The sequence below is a fragment of the Marmota monax genome, unplaced genomic scaffold (assembly GCF_021218885.2).
Source record: "Marmota monax isolate L192 unplaced genomic scaffold, Marmota_monax_Labrador192_F-V1.1 WCK01_AAM20220418_F8-fsc00230, whole genome shotgun sequence".
NCBI lineage: Eukaryota > Metazoa > Chordata > Mammalia > Rodentia > Sciuridae > Marmota > Marmota monax.
The window spans coordinates 1,389,908-1,412,109 of record NW_026693365.1 but is presented as its reverse complement, the minus strand read 5'-3'; the positions used below and the strand labels follow the sequence as shown (position 1 = coordinate 1,412,109).

Here is a 22,202-nt window from a genome sequence, read left to right as displayed (position 1 = left end):
GGCTACAGCTTCCTGGGCCTCACAGCCCAGCTCCTCCTTCTAAGGTGCTCCCAGGCCGGGGCTTGGCAGACTCTCCCCAGCCACACGTGTGGAGGCTCCTGGGCTCCCTGCACAAATTCCTGGAGAGAGCAAGGTGCGTGGGGGCTGGGCAGATGGGGTCTCAGGCTTCGTCCCCTTCCCCATGACTTGTGAACTAAGGTCCTGGATGGCCTGTGACTAAGGGCTAGAACTGGGCCCACTATGGCGCCAAGACCACGCCAGTCTTCGACTCTCAGCTTTAAACCAACGGGCTGCAAAGCCTAGCTGGAGGTCCTGGGAGGACACGGGAGGCAGGGTCGCCCCCAGGCTAGTCTCCTTGAGAGGGCAGCTGGGCCCAGGGCCAAAAATTGGGGTTGGAGTCAGGCTCTGCTGGCCACCCTGCAGCATAACCTGTGCTCCAAGAACCAGTCTTTGCCTAGAAATGGACTGATGGGCACAGCAGAGACTCCTCCTGGCCCACTGCCCTCCCCGAGCCCTTGCCAGCTCTGACCAAGCCTCCCACCTGAGACACCAACAGACCGGTCGATAGGGTCCAGGCGGGTCTCAGGTAGGTCCAGACAGGGATGTGTGTGTGTGTGTGTGTGTGTGCTCCTGGACCCAAGCCCTGACCCAGTGCCCTAACCCCAAGGTAAGCTGCTCTAGGCGGAGCCTCTGAGCCGGGCCTTGAGATGCAAGGTCACTCAGTGGAGGTGGTGTGGGGGACAGTCAAGGTGGAGGGCACAGTGAACTCCAGCTCCCAGACAGAGCTCAGGGTGTTTGGGGAGGGTGGTCACCTGGCACAGAGCAGGTAGAGAGCGGTGGGCGGCTCCTGGCCCTCCCTCCTGCACGCTCCCTTAACACTTCTCTGGGATGCATAGGCTCCAGGAGGGCCCAGGGCTGCCCACTGGATGCCTCATTCCTGCCTGGCAGATCTGGGTGAGTGCAAGTCAAGGCCCACCTGAGCCTCCACTGACCAGGCCTGTCCACCCCCAGGTGCCAGTCCTGATGACACCCCCGCCACCTCCATTCCCACCTCCTCCACTGTCAGCTGCAAGGCTCTCCTTGGAGGACAGAAGTAGAGGTGGCTCGGGGCTCAGGAGCCACACAGGTGAGTACACACCTCAGGACCCACCAGGCCTGAGTGTAGAGGGGCCTGTGACCTTGCCTCAGGACCTCGAGGGCATGGGAGCTGTTGCATGCGTGTGTGTCTGCGTGTGCATGTGCGTGTGTGTGTGTGCGTGTGCGTGTGTGTGTGTGTCTGCTTAGGCCACCATGCAGAGGTGTTTCTTACCCTGGGCTGGGGCACTGGTATGTGTGTGTAGTGGGGCGGGGCACTGGGGACAGTAAGCGGGCAGCTCTGGGGTCTGGCCGGGTTGCATTAGGTTGTTGGGCCTCCATGCATCATGCTCCATTGATGTCCCAGTGAGGAGTCCAGCGGTGTTGACCAGTGTGCCCAGGACCAAGGGGCATTTTGGGCAGGACTGGTGGTGTCCTTGGCTCCAAGCACATTTCTCCCTCAGGGGCTAGCCCTGTCCCTAGGTCCAGGGGCTCTGAGCTTCTCTCCACTCCCTGTGCCCCTGCCCTTTCTGTTCCCTTCTCAGCAGCAGCGACTCTCAGCCCTTCCTGGCCTGGCCAGCACAATCAGCCTGTCCCCAGTGAGCAGATGGCCCGCACAGTCCTCCCACAGATCACCACCAGTGCCCTGGCTGCTCCTGAGGTGCGTCCCTCCCCCCAGCATCCTCATCTCCCAAGGCCCCCAGCCAACCCAAGCCACCTCACTGTCCTCCCAGAGTGGCCAGGCTGCTCCTCCAAGAGCAGATGCCCAACCTGCCACCAGGTGCAACTCTGGCTGGCTATGGGCGCACTGAATTCTGAGGAGAGGGGAATTTCAGGGTGGCAGTGACTTGCCTCCTCAACGTACAAAGCATAGGGACCCTTGGCTGTCATCCTAGAGTCCTGTAGCCCAGGCCCCTCAACCTGATCTTTGAACTCACAGATGCCTGTGCCCTCTTTGGAAGCTGCGACCACAGCACAGAGCAGCAGCCTGGCACCTGCCCCTCCTCAGGGCCTGGGCCAGCTCCCCTTCCCTGCTGCTCTTTCCTGGGCCCTCGGGGTCCCAACAGGTCCTGGTGGGACTGGGGATGCTCCCCTGTGCTGGGCTTGAGCACTAGAGCCCTTGCAGCACATGAGGCAGGTTCTGCAGTGTGGGCTTCAGCTGTTGCCCCCGCCACCCCACAGCCTGCTCTGGGCAACCTTCTCTCTGCCATTGCAGAGGTGGGGGGCCCTGGTAGCTGCTGGCGGCCAGCAGACCCTCCTGTACTGCCGGGGTTCCTGTCCTGGGAGTGGGATGCTGGTATGGCCGGAGGCCCCCACTGCCTGTCCTCCAGGGGTGCCTGGGTGGGCAAGCTGGGTGTGTCCACAGTCCTGTCCCCTTACTCAGGGTCACCTTAGGGCCTGTGTGACCGTGACTGCACCCTCCTGTCTGCACAGGGAGCGGAGTCGGCAGTGGGTGACTCCCCCGATGGCCTGGCTGCGCTGCAGCTGGATGGTGTGCCATCAGGAGACCTGGACGGGCTGGTGCCCACGCGGGACGAGCGCGGCCGGCCCATCCCCGAGTGGAAGCGGCAGGTGATGGTGCGGAAGCTGCAGGCGCGCCTGGGCGCAGACCGTGCTCGCGAGGCCCAGGTGCGCGCCAAGGGGCAGGGAGGGGCCAGTGCACGGGGAGGGCGGGCTCCCTGTCCAGATGTGGAGGCCGAGACCAGGGTGTCCCCTCCAAACTGTCTGGGACTCAGCTTCCTCTTCAGAGTCAGCTCCAGGCGGAGGACGCAGAGCAGGGGCAGGCTGTGCTTCCTGCTCTCCCATTTGACTTAGTGCCCGCCCTGTCCTGTCCTGCAAGCCCTGCCCCCTCCTTGCCGCCTGGACTCTCAGGGAGGTCACAGGGCAGGTGCACGCGGTGGCAGGGATGAGGTGATTCCCCCACCAAAGAGTCAAGCCCTGCAAGGGGAGCTCTACCTGTGGGTGTCCTCTCGGGGAAGGTGACCTTGAGCAGGGGCTGGGAGGGCGCTGAGGGAACCTGGGTCAAGCGCATTCTGCATTCTAGGCGATGGGAGCCAGAGTGAAGCCCTGGGTGGGAAAGACTGGCTCAGGGGAGGAGCAGCGGGAGGCTGGGGCGCTGCTAGTCCACCCGGAGGGACGGAGAGGCAGTGGAGTTGAGGCTCAAGGGGCAGATGTTACAGGCCTGGGAAGGTGTTTGGGGCCCTGCTGAGAGTCGGCGCAGAGGGCTGTGATCTCCCCGGATCTTTACAGGCTCCCCGACAGTGGTTCTGGGGTCTTGCTGAGTCCACAGTTTTGTCTGAACACTGTCTGGGGGCTCGGGCTGCACTGTCCTTCAAAGCAGCAGCCATTTGCGGCTAAATTCGTAAACGCCCTGCCCCGAGTTGCACCCCTCATTTCACTCCTGCCACAGGTGCAGGCTCCAGAGCCCAGGAGAGTGGAGTCTAAGGCCCAGCCCATCCTAGCCTGTCAGGGTGCAGGGCAGAGCAAGGTGGCCAGGGGCAGGGGCCTTCCACCACAGCCAGGAAGCCCATCCAAGTCCTGGCCCCGGGCTGGGCCCCAGGGGCTCCACAGAGCAGAGAACTCAGGGAAATGGAGGGTGGGTGGGCTGAAGGGGCTGGGGGCTTAGTCCCAGCCTGACTGAAGGCTAGGAGTCCCTGCACAGGTCCTTGTGGGCTGGACAGTACTCAGGATAGTGGATGAGGAGGGGACAGAGCAGAAGACTGCAGCCACCCGTCCTGCTCTGCCCTGTCTGCCGTCCACATACAGAAGGCTCCTGGGTTTGTTGGGAAGGGTCTGGGGAGCTGCAGCATGAACCATGGTGATGTGGGAGAGACTAGGAGGACCCCGAAGGGCGCAGAGCAGGGGCACCTCCAACTGTGGGGGGGACCTGTGCCCTCCAGCTGCACCCCAAACTGTGCTAACCAGCACCTGGCTTACTTTCTGAGGTCAGATAAGGGCCAGGGGCTGGACTGGGTCTGTAGGGGGGCTGGGAACTGGGCCATGCCAGGGAACTTGTGACCCACAGGAGCAAACCTGCTCCCCAGTGAGCGGCAGAATGGGCCGTGGCCCTGCTAACTCCCCTTCCTGTGCCCAGGATGACAGTGGGAGCCCAGGCCTCCTGGAGCAGGCGGCCTGGCGGTACTCGCAGGCCCACCAAGCGGTCCTGGGCCCCTTTGGGGAGCTGCTGACTGAGGACGACCTGGTCTACCTGGAGAAGCAGATCGAAGACCTGCAGCTCCGGCGCCGCTGCCAGGAGTACGAGAGCGAGCTGGGCCGACTGGCTGCGGAGTTGCAGGCCCTGCTGCCTGAGCCCCTGGTCAGCATCACCGTCAACAGCCACTTCCTGCCCCGGGCGCCTGGGCTGGAGGAAGATCAGGCCCTGGCCCTGGTGGCTGAGCCCACGGACTCCGCAGAGACTGGGGAGGCCGTGCCTGGCGGGCAGCCTCTGCCCTTCTGGTGTAGCCACATCAGCCGCCTGGTGCGCAGCATGTCCCTGCTGCTGAAGGGTGTGAACGGGCTGGTGCAGAGCGAGGAGTCGGCCACCCAGGCCCTGCAGGATCCCCGCGGGGGTGCCGCAGTCAGGCCCCCTCGCAGCGAGGCCCAGCGTGAGATCCAGGAATTCGGGGTGTCTGTGCGAGTGCTGCGTGGCAACTTTGAGTTGGCCCCTGGACAGCCCTGTGCCTCAGACCTGAGCCCTTGTGAACTGGCCGCCCAGCCTGGGCAGTGCCTGAGAGGCTGCTGCCCGGCTCCCCTGCAGCCCCGAGCCAGCACAACAGGAGGGGGGCCTGGGCCAGGTGACACAGAGGAGGCCAGTGACTCAGGCATCAGCTGTGAGGAGGCCCCCTCGGAGGCGGGTGCCGTGCCCAGCCTGGACTCAGCCAGCCTGCGCAAGGAGCGCATCGTCATGCTGTTCCTCAGCCACTGGAAGAAGTCAGCCTATACACCTGCCCTCAAGACGGCGGCCTGCAGGACCCTGGAGGCCCGCAAAGCTGGGCCACGGGGACAGGAGGTGGCCAGGAGCCCTCGGGCGCCCTCCCTGCTGCCCAGTGAGGACCCCCGGCTCGGCCACCTGTGGCCGCAGCGGAGCATCATCACCCAGCTGCTGGGCAACTGGAAGGCCATCATGGCCCACGTGCCGGCCCGGCAGCTACGGCGGCTGAGCCGGCGGCCCCGCAGTCCCCTGTCCCCTGAGCAGTTCCTGCCCCACGTGAATGGGGCTCCTGTGCCCTACAGTAGCCTCCCACTGGACCTCTTCATGCTGGGCTACTTCCAGCTCCTGGAGTGCGACCTGCCGGCCGAGGAGCGCAAGATGCGTCACCTGCTGTGCTTCGAGGTCTTTGAGCACCTGGGTGCCCATGGCTGGGAGGCTGTGCGTGCCTTCCACAAGGCCGTGACTGATGAGGTGGCAGCTGGCCGCCGCACCTGGACTGATGGCTTTGAGGACATCAAAGCTCGCTTCTTTGGCTCCAGCCAGGGTGCCACTCGGGACACGGAGCCTGGTCGAAAGTCAGGCCTGACCCCCCTGGGGCCACTGCCTTCTGCCACCATCCCAAGCAGTGGCCCAGAGTCCCCTGCCCAGCGGCTGGGGTTTGGCTCCCAGCGGGGCAGCTTCAACAGCGAGGACATCTGTGGCTACATTGACCGGAGCTTTGCCTTCTGGAAGGAGAAGGAGGCTGAGATGTTTAACTTTGAGTGACAGAGAGTGGCTGGGAGGGAAGTGCCGTTTCCTCTCCTCCTGTCCTTTCCAGGCCACCTGGAGGCGAGGCAGGCCCAGGCCAGGCCACAGGTGTGCAGCACCAGCCTCCATCCCACTGTGGCCAGAGGTCCCTTCGGCTGAGGCCTGTGCTCCTCTGAGCAAGGACTGGACATCAGATCCTCTCCAGGAGCCCCGGCCCCTGTGGGCCCTGCAGGCAGGCTGCTTGCTGTCCGAGGGCCCTCGGCCTAGTTGTCCCCGAGCTCCTGTTCCCTGCTCCCCTCCTCTGGTGCTCCGAGCCACCTGGGAGCCCTCGTCCGTCCTTTGCCTGCTGCTCTGGTCTTAGCTCAGGTCTTGCCTCTTCTCTGGGGCGACCTCCCATCTGCGGAATGGGGGCAGGGCTGGCAGCTGGAGGGGGCGGGACAGGATGGGAAGGGGCCTCCCTAGGAGCAGACCATCCTCCAAGTCCTCAGGAGGTGGTCCACAGGGACTCACCAGGGCACTGCAGAGCACCTGGCCCCAGAGGGAAGGCTCCCTGTGTGGCCCTGTCTTCTGGCTGGCCAGACCCTCCCAGACCCTCCCTCAGGGCCTGGGGCAGCAGCAGGGTTGGTCCTGGGCCACAGGGAGAAGAGCAGGCCTGTGCCCCTCTCAAAGGGAGCACACAGCAGCGGGTGTGGCCACTTCCAGGGGCCTTTGAGTGCCACAGGGCATCTCTTCTCCACAAGGTGGAAGGACAGGGGAGGGTCTCGAGTTGCTGCAGACAACCTCCTGAACCAGGTGCTGGGGAGGGAGCCCTGAGGGCTGCCTGTGGGGTGCAGCTTGCCCCACTCCCAGTGACAGCCAGAAGGATGGGACACCACCTAGGCTGGGGGGCTGTGTGTCCAAGGAGGGCTGGGCTGGAGCCCAGGGGGCTCTGGGGTGGGGGCTTTGTGTGATAGCCCATCAGGTGGTGGAGGGGGAAGGTTTCGAGAATCTTACACCTACCACCACCTCCTCAGACAGGCCCCTGGGGACAAAGGGGCACAGTGGGGACTGGCCACCTTCAGGGGTCTCCTGCAGTGCCTCCACCTCGCCACTGGGGGCAGGACACCTTGGACCCTGGGGCTTGGAGGGTGGAGCCGGAGTGGAGAGCCCCAGAGAGGCAGGGTCCCTGGGGGAGGGACGGAAGCCCCCTCCCCAGCCTCAGGCCTGGCTGCCCGGGGCCCGCTGCACCTTTCCTGGTGTCCCCCACTGCTTGGACCCTCACTGTGCCGCTGACCCTGGACCTCTGCCTGCTAAATACAGCTCCCTCTCCTGGCCAACCTTTGCCCTGGGCTTGTCGCCTCCTTGTCCTGCGGGCACTGAGGCCCAAGCCTCACTTAGTCCCACTGGGACCTGAGTGTCCACTGCACCAGAGGGATGGCATTCTGGAGGGGTAGACTGAGGCCAGGGGAGGGCCTCTGTCCAGGGCCATGGCCTCACGCTCGTCAGTCTGTGGTCCGTGCTATAGAGGGCTCTCACAGGCAGGGGCTGTGGGCACCTTGAGCCAAGCACCAAGTGCTCTTTCTTGGCCAGTGAGGCCCTGGTGCTGGACCCCACGCACCCCACAGCCGTGGACGAGGCTGACAGAGGGCCAGGATAGGAGCGGGGACTGGGCCTGAAAAGGTCCTGCGCTCCTACCTCCTGCAGTTCCTTCATGACCACGTGTCAGGTGCTGTTGGTCCAAGGGCCTGACAAAGGAGGGCCTGGGGGCTGGGTGGTGGGCAGAAGACTGAGCCTGGCCTCAGGCCACGTCTGGGCAGGAGGTTGGTGCATCTGGCTCAGGGCATCGTACCTGCGTACGATGGCCTCAGAAAAGCCCCTGGTAGCCTCTGGACCTCAGTTTCTCAGCTAAGGGGCAGATTGAGGCTATTAGGGGGCACCTGACAAGCCCAGGGGTCCTCAGGTCAGGCGGGCTGTTGGACGAGGGAGGCAGTGGTAGCTCAGGGCCAGGCTTGTCGCCCAGAAGGAGGTGACCCCCAAGTGGCCTTCTGCAAACTCCCTGCTTCTGGGGGGAGCTGCCCCAGAGATCCTAGTGGCCTTGGCCTGGTGTGGGCCTGGGGAGCTGGCTTTTAAAGACATCTCAGGGTTTCTGATACCATTGGCCTGGGAACCCCTGGCCACTCACAGCTCACCTGCGGGGAGTTCTGTTTGGTGCCTATAAATGTCTCCAGTCGGCAGAAGCTCACTGGAGACCCCGGAGGCCCTTCTCGGAATCCTGGAGGCTGCAGACTCAGGAGGAGGCCAGACAGGAACAAGGTCAGGAGGGGCCTCTGCCAGCCTGCCAGCGTGCGCCACGGGGAGAGGCAGGAAGCAGTGGCACCAAGGGCAGCGCAGGGGCAGCGCGTCTTCCCTCCTGGTGGGTTGAGCTTGGTGAGACGTCCGCGCCCCACACCACTGTGTGGGCTGGTGCAATCAAGCTTTCCTTTTCCTTTTTCTTCTTTTCCTCCTTCTTCTGTTTTTGTTTTGTTTGAAACAAAAAATGAGCAAATGAACTCTGAGGCCAGCCTTCAAGAAGTCCCCTCGCCACCTGGTCGTCACAGCCCCAGGTGCCCCCCAGAACACCACTGAAGCTGTGGTGTCCCTTCCACCTGGTTACAGAAGACACCGTGGCTCTGTCTCCTGTGTTCTCTCTGACTCTAGGGAAGCCCACTGCGGAACAGGGAAGAGTGCAGGACAGCCCAGCAGGGTCCCCAGAGCTGCCTTCAGATCACTACAGTATGGCCAGCTCCTAAGTGCAGCCTCAATTAGACATTCTGAGAGAACCACCCTGGAATAAAACCAGATTTGTTTGTTGTCCTGAAACACTAGGTGTGGGGCAATTTGTCATGCAGCAACAGCTGACTGATACAACAGGAGTGATGAGGAGATGCTGGTGTTCAGATCTAAAGGTCTCATGATCACAGAGCAGTAGTCCACTGCACTAGGTAGCCCTGAGCCAGGAGCATGGTCACTCGGGTAAGCAGATCAGAACAGACTGGGCTGACTTAACCTGGCTGGAGATAAAGGGGCATCGGCACATCCCCAGGGGAAGAAGTGTTGGTAACAGTGCCGAGATTGTTTAGAAAAGTATCTTGGAAGAAGAAGAAAGCAAAACTTCATGGCGTCCTAAGCACAAAATAAGTCTCACTTGGAAGAAGAGACCCCATGAGCTGGCTGGCACAAAACCCAGGGGGGCTGGCCAGTGCGGCCTGCAGGGTCCTGTCCCGGGCCAACCATACAGTCTGCAGCCTGGCCGGGGCAGCCACGGAAAGAGCTGCACTTGAGGAGAGAGGGCACTGCCTCAGCCAGGCTGGTCACTCTGATCTGTGCACAGGTGCTGACGAAGGTCACACACTAGAACTTGTGAGTTCACGCTCAGAATCTGTTCTGGGAGGTCACCACAGCCACACCCTCTCCTCCTAACAGTAGCGGGGGAAAACCGGACACCCACAGGGAGAAGAGGACACGGGGCTTCACTTCCCACTTCCTGCAGCGAGGCATCGCCCTGCTGAGATGGAATTCAAAACCATGTTTTCAAACCTGATCTCATCCGAAGTGCTGGCCATGTGTCATCCAGTGACGAGGACCACACAGACACACACACCCACTGTGAGACCAGCGAGGCCTGAAGGGAGGCCACCAGCGTGTGAAGGCCATAGTCTCTTTTCTGCTTTATGTTTTTCTGATTTCCAAAATGAATGCTTTGTTTTTATCATCATAAAAGGAAATGAGAGTGCGCGCCTGTAATCCCAGTGGCTCAGGAGGCCGAGGCAGGAGGATCATGAGTTCAAAGCCAGCCTCAGCAAAAGTGAGGTGCTGAGCAACTCAGCGAGATCCTGTCTCCAAATAAAATAAAAAAGGGCTGGGGATGTGTCTCCATGGTTAAGCGCCCCTGAGTTCGATCCCTGGTACAAATAAAAGGGTGGGGGATGAGCAGTGCACTTTCAAAGGCGGACCCTCCGTTGATGGGGATCCCCTTTGAGCCCCGTCATTGAGTCTCCCTGACTGGCCAGGTCTCCAATCCCCACTGTGAGGCCAGCACATTTGGCACACAGCACTGTCCCCAGGCAGAGCCAGCTCCCTGTGACAGCAGCCTGTCATCAGGATTCCTGTCCTCCTTCCCTCCAGCCTGAGCAGGGACAGACACCCTGAGCAAAGCCAGCCTCTCCACTCCCCCTCCAGCTCCCTCCCCGCGATGGCCTGACATATGACACTTGGGGACATCACGGGGCTCTCTCACCCCCACGTGAGCGTGCAGAGCAGGGCTGGAGGAACAGAATGGGGAACAGAAGCAGAGAAGGGGCGGGGCGGGGGTAGGCTAGCTGAGGAGGGGCGCGTGGAAGGAGGGACCCCACGCGGGAGCCGGGAACGTTCTGTCCAGACTTGATGCCAGGCTCTGTGTGACCGCTGTCCCCTGCCTCCATACACTCATCCTGGGAGCAGGGGCTGTGGCCTTTAGCTTCAAACCAGGCCACAGCAGCTGGGCTGGCCGAGCAGGTGCCTCTCGTGCCCAGACACCCCACTACCTTGAGAGATCGCCTCGCTCTGATGGGAGGCTGTCACCGGGGCCACCTGGCCCCTCTGCTCTGTAAGACACTCCCTGACTCCGGCACTGCCAACACACCAGAGATGGTCATTTTAGTAGGAAGAGCTGACCAGTGAGCCTCCAGCCTGACCAGCCCAGGCTCAGGACCAAGGGCTTCTATCTGGTGCGTGGAAGCCCCTTGGCTGGGAAGACTGGTTCTGACCACTGGCATGAGAGACTCCCAGAGACCCCAGCCCCTGGGTTCAACCTCCTGAGCCTCATTCAGGCCCAGATGCGAGGGGCTCCCTGTGAGCCCTGTGTGTCTAGATGTCTTCGCTCTCTTGGGTGCTCAGGATGAAGGAAGAGACCAGGCAGCCCAAGGCCAAGGCCATGGCATGGCAGGAAGGGAGCCTGGCCTCTGGTGCCCTGCATCTGCTGGGTGGGGCTTCCTCAGTACTCTGTCACCCTCTTTGCCACCAAAACCTCCCCACTGCCATTGCAGACCCCAACCTTTGAAAGGCCTGGCTTGTTTGTGGAGAGACTTCACCACTCTACAGCAGAATCAGAGGGCTCCTGGGCCCTGTCAAGTGAAGCGTCCCCTCCCCCGGTCCAGCCACGAGCTGAGACTCTCCATGTGGCCCCTGGTCCCCAGCATAGGCTCCCACTGTCCTATCCTGCAGAGGACCAAACTGGGGAGGGGGTTGCATTCCCACCCATCAAGTTAGCCCAAGGGCCCCTGGAGGGGTGAAAGTTCGTGGGTGCCCTGGAAGCTCCCCACTGTCTGTTCTGCCCTGGAGTCACCTGGAGGCCTCAGGCCCTCTGATGTGACATGGTAGTTTGGGCTTTCACAGCAGACGTCTGTGAAAAGCTATCACCTCCCCTCTTCCTCCAGCCCATCCCTCCCCACCCTCCCTTCTATGTAGACAGAGGCTAAAAATATCCCGTCGTCCCCACGTGGCCACCCAGCCCAGACCGGGAGGCCTCCATGCCCCTCGCTGCGGCTGGGCCGTCCTGTCCTCAGCTCTGTGTTCTCAGCGACGGGCGCCAAGGCTGGCTGAACGGTAGGGGCAGGGGCTCTGAGGGGGCGGGCAGCAAGGGAGGGGCCAGGCAGGGGGCAGTGGGGGTGAGCAGGTAGGTTGTGCTGGTGTCCCCTTGTACAGCCTGGGGGTCACGGAGCTGAGTGCTTGCGACAGAGGCCCCTCCACAGGCCGAGCCCAGGTCCTCAGGGTGAACTGGGGGCTCGGCCAACAGGCTTCCTCAGTGGGCGGGGGGCCAGGAGGCCCCCGAACCCCAGGACTGCAGCCAGGGCCCCGCTGGCCCGCTCCCCGCAAGGCTGGGTTAAGGCTGTGAGCTGCCCGCCTGCTCACCCTCCCTCCTCCCTGGGCAGGTGCTGGATGAGGCTCCGAGGCCCTGGGACCCCTGTCCCATGCTGGGATGGCAGCAGCATGTGCTCAGAGGCCCCCCTGAGGTGGCTGGGACGCCACTGTGTCACGGTCGCAGCGGCTGGCCAAGGGAAGGCAGCAATGACGGGAATGCAGAGCCTGTGGGCGGTGGCCCAGGACAGCCCCCGCGCCTGCAGCTCGCTGGTCTCTTGTGCTCACCCTGCCCGAGGGGGTGAGGGGGGCAAGCGTGTTGCATGGCCCCCGGGTGCTGGCCCTGGCCTCCTGAGCTGTCCTGTCCCCGCATGAGCCCAGGCTGGCCCCTGGAAGGCCTAAGTGGGCTCCTTGGGAGCATTCTGCTCGGTAGGAAGGAGAAGGGCAGCGCAGGCCACGGAGTGGACAGGCCTCCAGCGCCCGCCCGGCGTCTCTGGCTCGGGCCTTGAGGTTGAGTACTCACTCCATGGGTCTTTCTCGTGTTTATTCGGCTCTGTTTTATCTTGCTTTATTTCTAGAGCATTCAGTACCGCCGCCTGGCCCTGGGGGCTGTGTGGGCGCCCCCTGGTGGATGGCATGCCTCTCTGCTGTGCAAGCCTCTGCCTTGGGGTGACTGGGGGCGAACCCTTGGTGCAAACTCTTGCTTTAGGATGTTTTCTGAGGGCAAAACACCAGAAGCCCATAAATCAACAGGCTCGTCCTTCAACATGCCCAGGAGGAGCCTCTGGCTGAGCCACAGGGTCTTCAGTGGCCCAAGTTTGGCCGGAGCCCCAAACCTGGCTGAGTCCCAGGGTTGGCTCCCTCAGTTTCTGTGTGACCTTGGGCAAGTGAGTCAGGCTCTCTGTGCCTCAGCTTCCCTGCTGTAAAATGACACCCTCACCTCCAGGATGGTGGGGCTGAGTGCCGAATGCAGAGCGAGGTGGAACCTGGAGACCCCCGTTTGGGCAGGGTAGACTTGGGAGGACGGTGGTCCAGGCCCTTCACCCCCAGCTTCTCCATTGGCAGATGAGGAAATGGGACCAGAGAGAGGGGCAGAGCCACCCAAAGCCACCCAGAAAAGGCCTGGCCGGCGGTGCGAATCGGGGGCAGGAGACCCGAGATGCCCCAACAGTCAATCAGTAACGCGGCCCTCAGGCAGAGGGGTGGGGGCAGGGCCGGCCTTTGGGGAGCTTGAGTGGCACAGGAGTCCTGTCCTCTGGGGGCTTGTGAACCCCAGAAGAGGGAGGGAGACCCAGGTCTGGGGTTCTTTCTCGGGCCTGTCCTTCCCCAGTGGCTTGGCCACCTCCCTCCCTGTGAAATGGGAGCTTTTCCCCTCCAAGGGCTGGGCCTGGGTCAAGGGAGGTGGCAGACGGGGGCCCCGTGTCAGCCAGGCTCAGCCAGGGCTTGCTGGGGCAGGGAGGGTGTGCACCAATGGTCCCCAGGCTGACCCTCTCCCCTTCCTAGGAACTCAGGTGGGCTCCAGGTGCCTCTACGGTGACAGGGTGGGCTGCAGAGTGTCCCTGCCCAGCTCTGGCATCATGGTGCGGAATGTGGACGACCTGGACTTCCAGCTGCCCTCGCACGCCCAGGACATGCTGGACGGCCTGCAGCAGCTTCGCTCTCTGCCCAAGCTGGCCGACGTCACCCTGCTGGTGGGCGGCCGGGAGCTGCCTTGCCACCGCAGCCTGCTGGCGCTCAGCAGCCCCTACTTCCACGCCATGTTTTCTGGTGACTTCGCTGAGAGCTTCTCTGCTCGTGTGGAGCTACCTGACGTGGAGCCGGCCGTGGTGGGACAGCTGCTGGACTTCGTGTACACGGGTCGGCTGACCATCACGCAGACCAACGTGGAGGCCCTGACGCGCACGGCCTCCCGCCTCCACTTCCCCGCCGTGCAGAAGGTCTGTGGCCGCTACCTCCAACAGCAGCTGGATGCCACCAACTGCCTGGGCATCTGCGAGTTCGGGGAGCAACAGGGGCTGCTGGGGGTGGCCGCCAAGGCCTGGGCCTTCCTGCGGGAGAACTTTGAGGCCGTGGCCCAGGAGGACGAGTTCCTGCAGCTGTCCCGAGAACGGTTGGCTACCTGTCTGGCCAGTGACCTGCTGCAGATGCAGCCCGAGCAGAGCCGGCTAGAGGCCCTGCTGCGCTGGGTGCGCCATGACGCCCAGGCCCGGGCTGCCCACCTGCCCGAGCTGCTCAGCCTCGTGCACCTGGACGCTGTGCCCAGGCCCTGCATGCAGCAGCTGCTGGCCACGGAGCCGCTGATCCAGGAGTCAGAGGCCTGCCAGGAGGCTCTGTCCCAGGGCCACAGTGGGGTGAGTGAGGGCAGCCCTGAGACGCCACCTGCCCGGGGAGCAGGAACAAGAAAGGGGGGTCACCAAGGTGCCACCAGCTTTGCACTGCTCCTGCCTTGGGTTGGTCACCTGTTAGGGCATTACTCATCCCTCAAGTACAGATTGTGCCCTGAGAGCCACACCCTGGGTATCAGAGTGGGGAACCTAGAAGTGGCCCCATCCAGAAGGACCCCGTGGCTCCGCAGGAAGAGCCTGAAACAGACCCCAGGCAGAGGGGGAAGGCCAGGTGCTCAGGCACCCTCCAGGGGCTGGCGTCAGGAGCTCTCTGGAGGAGGGGGCATCAGAGCAGGGTCCTCGAGGAAGGAGCTCAGCGAAAAGGAATGGGGCGGGGGGTGTAGAGATCGTCCAGGGAGGTGGCCCAGGTGGTTCCTAGGCAGGGGGCACAGGCAGCCTGGCAGCCACCAGCATCTGCCCTTCGTTTTGTGCTGACTGCAGGTGGGGCAGGTCCTGGTGAAGTGACGGACCTGGACGTGGCTGGGACAAGGAGCCACGTGGGTCAGCCTCCAGACAGCCTGGAGGGGCGTTGGGGGAGGCTTGGCCCAGCCTGGTGGCTCCTGGCAGTGTACAGGGGGCAGAATCCTGACCCCTGCCACCGCCGGGCCCTGGCCGATCACAGTGGGCCTGGCCTCATGCTGCAGCCAGCCTGGGAGCTGCCCGGCTGGCCATCACAGTGATCCTGGCGGTGGGAGGCTGGACATTCTGGAGAAGGTCCTGGTAGCCTGGGACAGTGGCTCCTTACTGAGACTGTATCTCCCAGAGCAGCCCAGCCAGGGGCAGGGGGCTGTGCGTGGCTGCTGAGCGGCCCTGGGCTCGGTGCTGGCCCTCACACACGCTGCCTCCGCAGCCGTCTGCACCCCACAGCCACTAAGGCAACCCGCACACGTGTGCACACATGTAAGCACACACACACACACACGTGTGCACCCCTGCTGAGGCTGGCCCAGGTGTGGCACTGTCACAGGGACCTCCATGGGCCCCTGGCATGGGGAGATGGTGGCCAGATGCTCTGCCCCTGCTCCTGCCCACAGGTGATGCTGGGCCTCCCGCAGAAGATCGAGGAGGTGCTGGTGGTAGTGGGCGGGCGGGCACTGGAGGAGGACGAGGGTGGTGAGGAGCCCACTCCTCAGCCTGGGAACTTCGCCTTCTACAACACCAAGGCCCGTGAGTACCTCCCCACACCCCTTCAGGTGGCCCTGGTGTCACCTTGCAGATGCACAGGGAATAGGGCCCTTGCCCAAGTCCATGTACTGGGGGTGCTCGTCGGGCCTTCTTGGGGACTGCAGAAGAGCCCAGGCCATAGCAGGGGTGGGGACACATTCAGTCCCCTCTCCCTCCAGCCAGAGTCCCCATCTCTGGTCTTTATCAGGTTCTGGTGGCCAGAGTGAAGGTCCCACTGCCCAGGGAGAGCTGTGTGGGGTGGTGGCCTGGGTCACTGCTTCTTCTCAGTGCCCCTTCCCTGGCGCAGGGACAGAGGGGCGCAGGCTGCCTGGGTGAGCGCTCGGCCCACGGGCTCTGGCCCCAGCCTTGAGCAGGCTGCTCTGCCTCCCTGAGGGTCCTCAGCTTCCTCCTGGGTGCCCTGGGCACCTGGGGCCTCTCACAGTCACCAGGAGGCCAGGAGCCGAGGGCACACTGGGGACAGGCCTGCTGTTTGCGGGGGGCTCCCTGCCTTCCTGGGAAGGGGTGAGGGGCTCTGAGGGCTCCTCATGGCTCTGTTTGCCACTTCCTGGGAAAGTTCTGGGGCAGGTGGCCAGCCACCCGCAGGGCGGCAGCGGCTGGTCGGCTGGAGGAAGTCCGAGGCTGGCTGTCCAGGTCAGAGGCTGACGAGAGGGGATTTGGGGCTGACGTCAGGAGGGAGCAGCTGTCCCTCAGACCTGGCCAGGAGGTCAGCAGGGCAGGGTGGGGTGCTGGCATCCAAGGCCGGCTAACTACTGGGCAATCCCCACCCTGGGGTGACACAGGCATGAGTCAGGGGACACTCGGTCCCTGCCCACGGTGCCAGGCTCTGCTCACCAGGAGGCCGTGAATTCCAGGTCCTGAAACTCTCATAGACAGTAAGCATTCCCAGGTGCTTCCCCGAGGGCTGGTCTCGCCCACAAACGCTTCCATTTCTAGGACCCCAGTGTCCCCAGACAGGCTCTTGCTGATTTTTTTCAACATCTTCTCATCTCTTGCCTCAGTTTACCCAAGAGCCCCAGGAAGGCAGGTCTGACTTGGCACATCACCAACACCCACCACTGTGGAGCAGTCCCCGTGCCCCACCTGTCCTCCCATGCCCACCCCTCCCCAGGGAAGCAGGAGGACCCCCTTACACACAGAGGGAAACCAGGGCCAGGGCTCATCCACACGCTGGCGCATGAGAGCTGGGGTTTGGACCCGTTCTGCTTCCCATAGGGCCAGTGTCCGATGCCCCATGGGGCAAACAGGGGGCTCCGGGGGAAGGTTGGGTGGCTGGATGGTGAGTGATGCTTTTATAACCCACTAGTGACACCCACAGATCAGGTAACTTAGCCCACACCCCATCTGACTAAGGGGAAACTGGACCTGGGACTGAATGGCCGCTTGGGGTCAGTGGGGTGAACCACGTGGCCTGGCCTGCAGAGCCTGACGGCCTTTGCTACTTCCCTGGGTGCCGCCCGTGTCCAGGCTGGGTGCCAGTCTCTGGGGTGCTGGAGGTGAGGTCATGATGAGCCGGAGCACGCAGGGCCAGGCTGGGTGTCGTCTCACCTCTGTGGCTGGCCGGGCCCCTCTGTGCCCCTTTGTCTACAGCGAGGGGTGCTTCCTCAGCATGCCCCTCTCTCCCCGCAGGGAGGTGGATGGCTCTCCCGGACTTCCCTGACTACCACAAGTGGGGCTTCTCCCTGGCAGCACTCAACAACGACGTCTATGTCACAGGTGGGCAGCCAGCTAGCCCCTTCCAGAGAGCCCTGCCCAGTGAGTGCCTGGCCTAGTACTGGCCCCAGATTAGCTCTCCCCTCTCACAGGGTCCCTCCAGGCCCGGCCAAGCTGTGAAAGCAAGGAGTTTGAGTCCAGGGGTGACCGGTAGGCACTGGAGCTGGGCAGTGTTCACTGACTGCCCAGGGCCAACCTGCTGTGCTCCTGCAGCCAGCGTGTCCCCAGAAGGAGCTGGTGACAGGGTGGCCCCCTGTCCTTTCACATCTCAGGATTTGGGGTTCCTGATAGGATTTGGCTGGGGGAGAAATCTTCCCCTGTTGGGGGTTGGGAATCCTGATCTCCCCTTGTTGATGAGGAAGGAGGTCCACAACTACATGCCACCCACAGTGCCGCCCGCAGCCCAGGACCTGGTGACACTCATGATCATGGCCTGGCACGGGGCAGGGGCATTTGTACCCAGTGGTTACCCATGTCACTAGTGGGACATTGGTACCCAGACCCCAGGGATCCAGAGACCCCACATTGGTGGTACCTGTGTAGATAGAACCTCTCCTGGCAGGTGGCTCCCGGGGCTCCAAGACAGACACCTGGTCAACCACCCAGGCCTGGTGCTTCCCGCTGAAGGAGGCAGCCTGGAAGCCCGTGGCACCCATGCTGAAGGCCCGTACCAACCACGCCAGCGCCGCGCTCAACGGGGAGATCTACGCCATTGGCGGTGAGGCCTCCCTCCCCACTCCCTGCAGCCAGCCGCTGGAAGCCCCTCCTTCCTGCCCAGAGCTCGCCATCTGGGGGAGATCAGGGAAGTCCACAACAGGGCTTCCAGTGGGTGGCTCTCAAAACCCATGCCCTGGGAGACCTCAACAGCCAGCCCAGTGCTTCGGATGCCTTTGGGGACAGAGGAAGCAGGACGATGAGTCAGGAGGGGGCCGGCAGAAACTGAGGCCTTGATTTGCCAGCAGGGGTGACCAGGCCACCCCTGAAGCTTGGACTTAGCCTTTAGCTCAGGGTCACCAGGAAGTCTCAGAGTGAGGAACCTGCTGTGGCCACTTTCTCATTGCCGTCAGGCCCACTGAGCCTCTAGCCTGAAACAGGACCAACTAGTCACGCAGGCACCCCAGTGCTAGAGCAAGCAGCCACCCCGGGAATTATCAATCCCAGTGTTGAACACGAAATGCATGCGACCCGCGAGCTCTGTAGGTAACCTGCCTGGCCCTACAGCCATTCCTAAAGCCCACCTGTCCCCTGTTCTCTCAATGGCTACTGTGTCCCTAGCCAGGAAGCAGAGAGACACATAACCCCCAGGGCATCTCCACCCCTAGGGTCACATGGTGGGGCACCGTGACACCCTGGGTGCCATCAAGACTGGGGCACTAGGAACGTGAGGCGCACCTCTTGCTCCACAGCCAGGCTCCCCTTCTTTGTCACATCCAGACCCCACTGGGGACTGGGCACGGGCTGCCGATAGCTCCAGCGTCTTTCTTCTTGCAGTCCACCCTCTCAGGCCTGGCCGGGGACCCTTCAGGGTCTAAGTGACTGTCCATTCCCTGCCCGTTGTCGGTGGCAGGGCCTCGGGCAGGCAGCCCCAGCTCTCGGAGCCCCAGCCTCCCTGGATGTGGGAGGCTGGCTGCCTCTGGAGGCCACGCTCCCCACTTGCCCCCAACCCTGTGCAACCCTGAGAGCTCCAACCTGGGGTGCAGGCGCTCCCTCTGGAGGCCCTGCAGCCTCCCCTCACGTGGCTGAGCTGCCCCACAGGCACTGCCCTGGGTGTGGTGGAGGTGGAGAGCTACGACCCCTACACGGACAGCTGGACGCCCGTCAGCCCGGCCCTCAAGTACGTCAGCAACTTCTGTGCGGCCGGCTGCCGGGGCCGGCTCTACCTGGTGGGCTCCAGCGCCTGCAAGTACAACGCGCTGGCCCTGCAGTGCTACAACCCCGTCACAGGTGGGCACACATGGGACCCGCCGCGCCCTGCGGCCCCAGCAGGGGCGGGGACTACCAGCCCCCTCTGCAAGGCCCAACCCAGTCCCAGCACAGTGGGCCGAGGGTGGGGCCTCTAGGGCAGGTGGGGCCAAGAGGAGGGGAGAGGTGGCCTTGGACCTCTCATGAAGGGCCACGGCCCCTTTAGAGAGGGATGGGAAGGGCGGCGGGCAGTGCGGGGCGGGTCGCCTCCCAGAGGGCAGCAGCCTGTCTGTGCTGCCCCAGCCCCTCGCCTGGTCCTGAAGCCTGCCTGGTTGCTTTGTGCACCTGGACTGGGCCTCACGGGCAGTGATCCTGGACCTCCGAGACCCAGTGAGTCTCAGCTGGGTATTCTCCAGCAGGGTGGCCTTCCCAGCCCTGGTCTCTGTCTCTTTATCCTCTGGACAGTGGAGATGAGAGGGACCATCTACCAGTGAGAGCCAGACTCCAGGTGGGGATGGGGCCCCTGGGGAGACCTGGGGGACAGGCCACTGCGAGCAGCATGGAGACAGGGAGGGTGGGGTGACCCGGCCGAAACCTCTCCTGAGGCGGAAAGGCCTCTGCAGTTCAGTGGGACTTGGCCTCGCAGGGCACGGGGACGGCCCCCTCCACAAGTGTCCAGTCTCAGTGAGGGTGCTCACGCTGTCCGCAGCAGAGAGCAGCAGGCTCCGAGCGGCGCCTGGCCTTGGCTGTGGACCGCGCCCGGCCCCTCTGGTGAAGGTGCCCGTTGCCTGCAGATGCGTGGAGTGTGATCGCCTCGCCCTTCCTGCCCAAGTACCTGTCCTCGCCCCGCTGTGCCGCGCTGCAGGGGGGGCTGTACCTCATCGGTGACAACACCAAGAAGGTCTACGTGTACGACCCGGGGGCCAACCTGTGGCAGAAGGTGGGCTCCCCGCCTCCCAGGCCCCTCCCCACCGATGGCCCTGCTGGACTCCTGGCCCGTGGGGCACAGAGAGGCCAACAGGGAAGTGAAGACAGGCTTCACTGTCCCCTGGATGCATCCCGCCACGCCAGCGCTGAGGTTACCACCGGCACCCTGTCCCTGGGGAGTGTCCCCAGGCTCAGGCAGTGGGAGTTTCAGAGGCAGCCACAGACTAAAAGGAAGCAGCTCCTCCCGCGGGCCACGAGGGAGAGAGCCTGGTTGGGCCAGGGGGCGGATTCCTGAGCTGCCCTCCTGTGGGCTCCCTAGATCCCCAGGCACCCCCCACTCTGCCACTGGCCCAGGGGAGGATGGAAGGTGGTCATTCCAGAGGCCAGCCTGGGGCCACTGGAGCCCCGGTTTTCTCCTCATTGGAGGCCACGATGGGTCTCAGCCCGCGCTGGACACTGGGCCTGCCCTCCAGAGGCTGAACTGAGGCTTCCCTCCCGCAGGCGCCCTGGGAGGCTGCAGCCGCTGCCCTGGCAACAGTGGGCCTCTGCATTCCTGTTGCCTGCAGCTGTCCCTTGGTGTCAGCCCTCTGCTGACCTGAGGCCCCCACCAGAGTGGCAAAACAGGTGCAGGACAGGCCCTGCCAGGGGCACTGCTTCCTGGGCCCGTCCTGCACCAGGCCTCTCCCGCCATGCTCACGGGCCAGGCTGGGGTCCCACCACCCCGGCTCTCCCAGGAGTGCCCACAGTCTCTCAGGCTATGTCCTGAGAGAAAGCTACGTCCTTGTCCCTCAACCCCTCTCCAGGGCACTCCTGAGGCCGTATGCAGGGGCAAGGAGTGTGTGCAGGGGCAGGGGTCCCGGGGCGGCTCGCCCTCCGGGGTGTCTGCAGGTGAGCACACCTGCCCCTCGTGCCCTCGAGACAGCCACTGTGAATGGAGGCTCAGTCCAGCCTCACTGGAGGCCCCTGGGCTTAGGCCTCAGGGTCCCCTCAGCCCCTCTGACACCAGGAGAGGTCATCCTCTGGGGAATCGCAGGGTTCCCCCAGAGGGAGTCTGAGGAAGCCTGAGGGGTCCTGGTGACCTCCCCAGGAAGCTGGTACAAACTGCCCTGCCACCCTCCCCCACCCCGCTGACCCTGGTGAGGACGCTGTTGGCCAGAAGCCTCTGGCCTGCTGGATGCTGACCACTGACCATCCACAGGTGCAGTCCCAACACAGCCTGCATGAGAATGGTGCGCTGGTGCCTCTGGGTGATGCCCTGTACGTGACAGGTGGCCGCTGGCAGGGCATGGATGGCGACTACCGTGTGGAGATGGAGGCCTACGACACGGTGCGGGACTCCTGGACGCGCCACGGGGCCCTGCCCCGCCTCTGGCTCTACCACAGTGCCTCCAGCATCTTCCTGGACGTCTCCAAGTGGACACGGCCCTTCAGCCCAGCCCAGGAGCACTAGGTGGGGAGCGGCTGGCGGGACATCCCCATCAGGTCCTTGTCACCCTGTAGAATCCCCTGGGCTCTCACCAGTTCCACCAGAGCTGCTGTCTCCAGGGCTTTGGGCCACAGGGGACTTCAGAAGGCACACTGAGAGGACGTGGCCTGTGTCCACAGTTCTGGCAGCACGGCCTGATCTCCAGACACCTGTGTGGGAGGAGGGCTTTGCTGACCTGGGATGCCAACCTCAGAGGAAGGCACCGGGAATCAGGACGCCCCAGAACTCAGGCCTCTCCCGGGGTCAGCTCCTAGGGCCTCTGTGCCCCACCTGGGCCCTCGGGAAGTTGCCTAAATGAGGAATGAACGTGGGCACTGAAGCAGGGCCCTGGGATGGGTCAGCACCAGGCCCTCTCTGGCTTGCTCTGACCCACTGCTGTGTGACCACACCTGGCAGCCTGCCGGCTCTGGCCTTGGGCTCTGTGCTCACTGCAACAGGACCACAAGGTGGGCTTCGAGTCCCCCCCCCCACAGTGGCACTGTGCTGAGAGCCACAGGAATGACGCATGGCATTTTTGCCAGAAGGAGTGGTTGAGAGGTGACGCCAGCGAGCCATTGAGATGACGATGGTTATGTTAAGCTGTGCATTCAATTGTACATTAGATCCCTGCTGTCCGCCTTGGGCGCCCCCTACTTTGGAGTTCTCGCGGGATTCCTGGAGAGTTCTCGTTGCTTGGGGAAGTTCCGGAGGAGGGATTTCCGGTTGGTGTGTGGTGTTCCTGGAAGCCCGCGAGGGAGTGCGGATAATAAAGGAGTTCCCCTTTTGAACCTACAAGTGCCTCGTGGCGGCTCGGTTATTTTGTGCCCGGCCAGACTGCGGCAACACTGTGTTTCCAAATTTGCTTCTGGGGACAAAGGAGGCCTTGCTCAACCCTTTCTGTGCCCCCTCCAGGATGCCCTAGGAAAGCAGGGGGTGGGGCATGAGGCACAGAAGGGTCTGAAGGTGGGCGGCTGGAGAGGGCGCTTGAGGACAGGATTGCCCTGCTTCTTGGGACAGTGTTCAT

The 22,202-nt window shown here is 63.4% G+C and overlaps 2 protein-coding genes across 8 annotated transcripts in view; both read left to right on the top strand.

The window, feature by feature from the left end:
* The window catches only part of Espnl (espin like), a 29,479-nt gene extending 22,829 nt beyond the window's left edge, over positions 1-6,650 (top strand). The window contains exons 6-9 of the mRNA XM_046456960.2: positions 1,012-1,126; positions 1,623-1,735; positions 2,509-2,703; positions 4,169-6,650. Coding sequence (XP_046312916.1) covers positions 1,012-1,126; positions 1,623-1,735; positions 2,509-2,703; positions 4,169-5,770 — 2,025 coding nt within the window. The 3' untranslated portion in view covers positions 5,771-6,650. The remainder of the gene's footprint in view (positions 1-1,011; positions 1,127-1,622; positions 1,736-2,508; positions 2,704-4,168) is intronic.
* A 4,599-nt stretch (positions 6,651-11,249) lies between these two features.
* Positions 11,250-21,973, top strand: Klhl30 (kelch like family member 30). Of its 7 annotated transcripts, XM_046457013.1 has the most exons (9): positions 11,250-11,353; positions 13,109-13,956; positions 15,024-15,156; positions 16,801-16,887; positions 17,447-17,602; positions 18,640-18,828; positions 19,581-19,726; positions 20,912-21,163; positions 21,802-21,973. In XM_046457013.1, the coding sequence occupies exons 1-8, from the start codon at positions 11,278-11,280 to the stop codon at positions 21,161-21,163; spliced, it is 1,887 nt and encodes a 628-aa protein (XP_046312969.1). In that variant the 5' UTR covers positions 11,250-11,277; the 3' UTR covers positions 21,802-21,973. The 7 variants fall into 7 exon arrangements, with proteins under 7 accessions (XP_046312969.1, XP_046312971.1, XP_046312970.1 ...); XM_046457015.2 differs by lacking the exons at positions 20,912-21,163; positions 21,802-21,973 and adding an exon at positions 19,206-19,294 and having other exon boundaries at positions 19,581-19,723; XM_046457014.2 differs by lacking the exons at positions 20,912-21,163; positions 21,802-21,973 and adding an exon at positions 19,203-19,294 and having other exon boundaries at positions 19,581-19,723.
* The last annotated feature ends 229 nt before the right edge of the window (positions 21,974-22,202 follow it).

Excerpts from the sequence above, each read along its gene's own strand:
- Klhl30 (XM_046457013.1), top strand. The coding sequence starts at position 11,278 with ATGCCCCTCGCTGCGGCTGGGCCGTCCTGTCCTCAGCTCTGTGTTCTC. Across the intron at positions 13,957-15,023 it reads TGTCCCAGGGCCACAGTGGG|GTGATGCTGGGCCTCCCGCA; the intron begins GTGAGTGAGGGC and ends TCCTGCCCACAG. Across the intron at positions 16,888-17,446 it reads CAACGACGTCTATGTCACAG|GTGGCTCCCGGGGCTCCAAG; the intron begins GTGGGCAGCCAG and ends CTCTCCTGGCAG.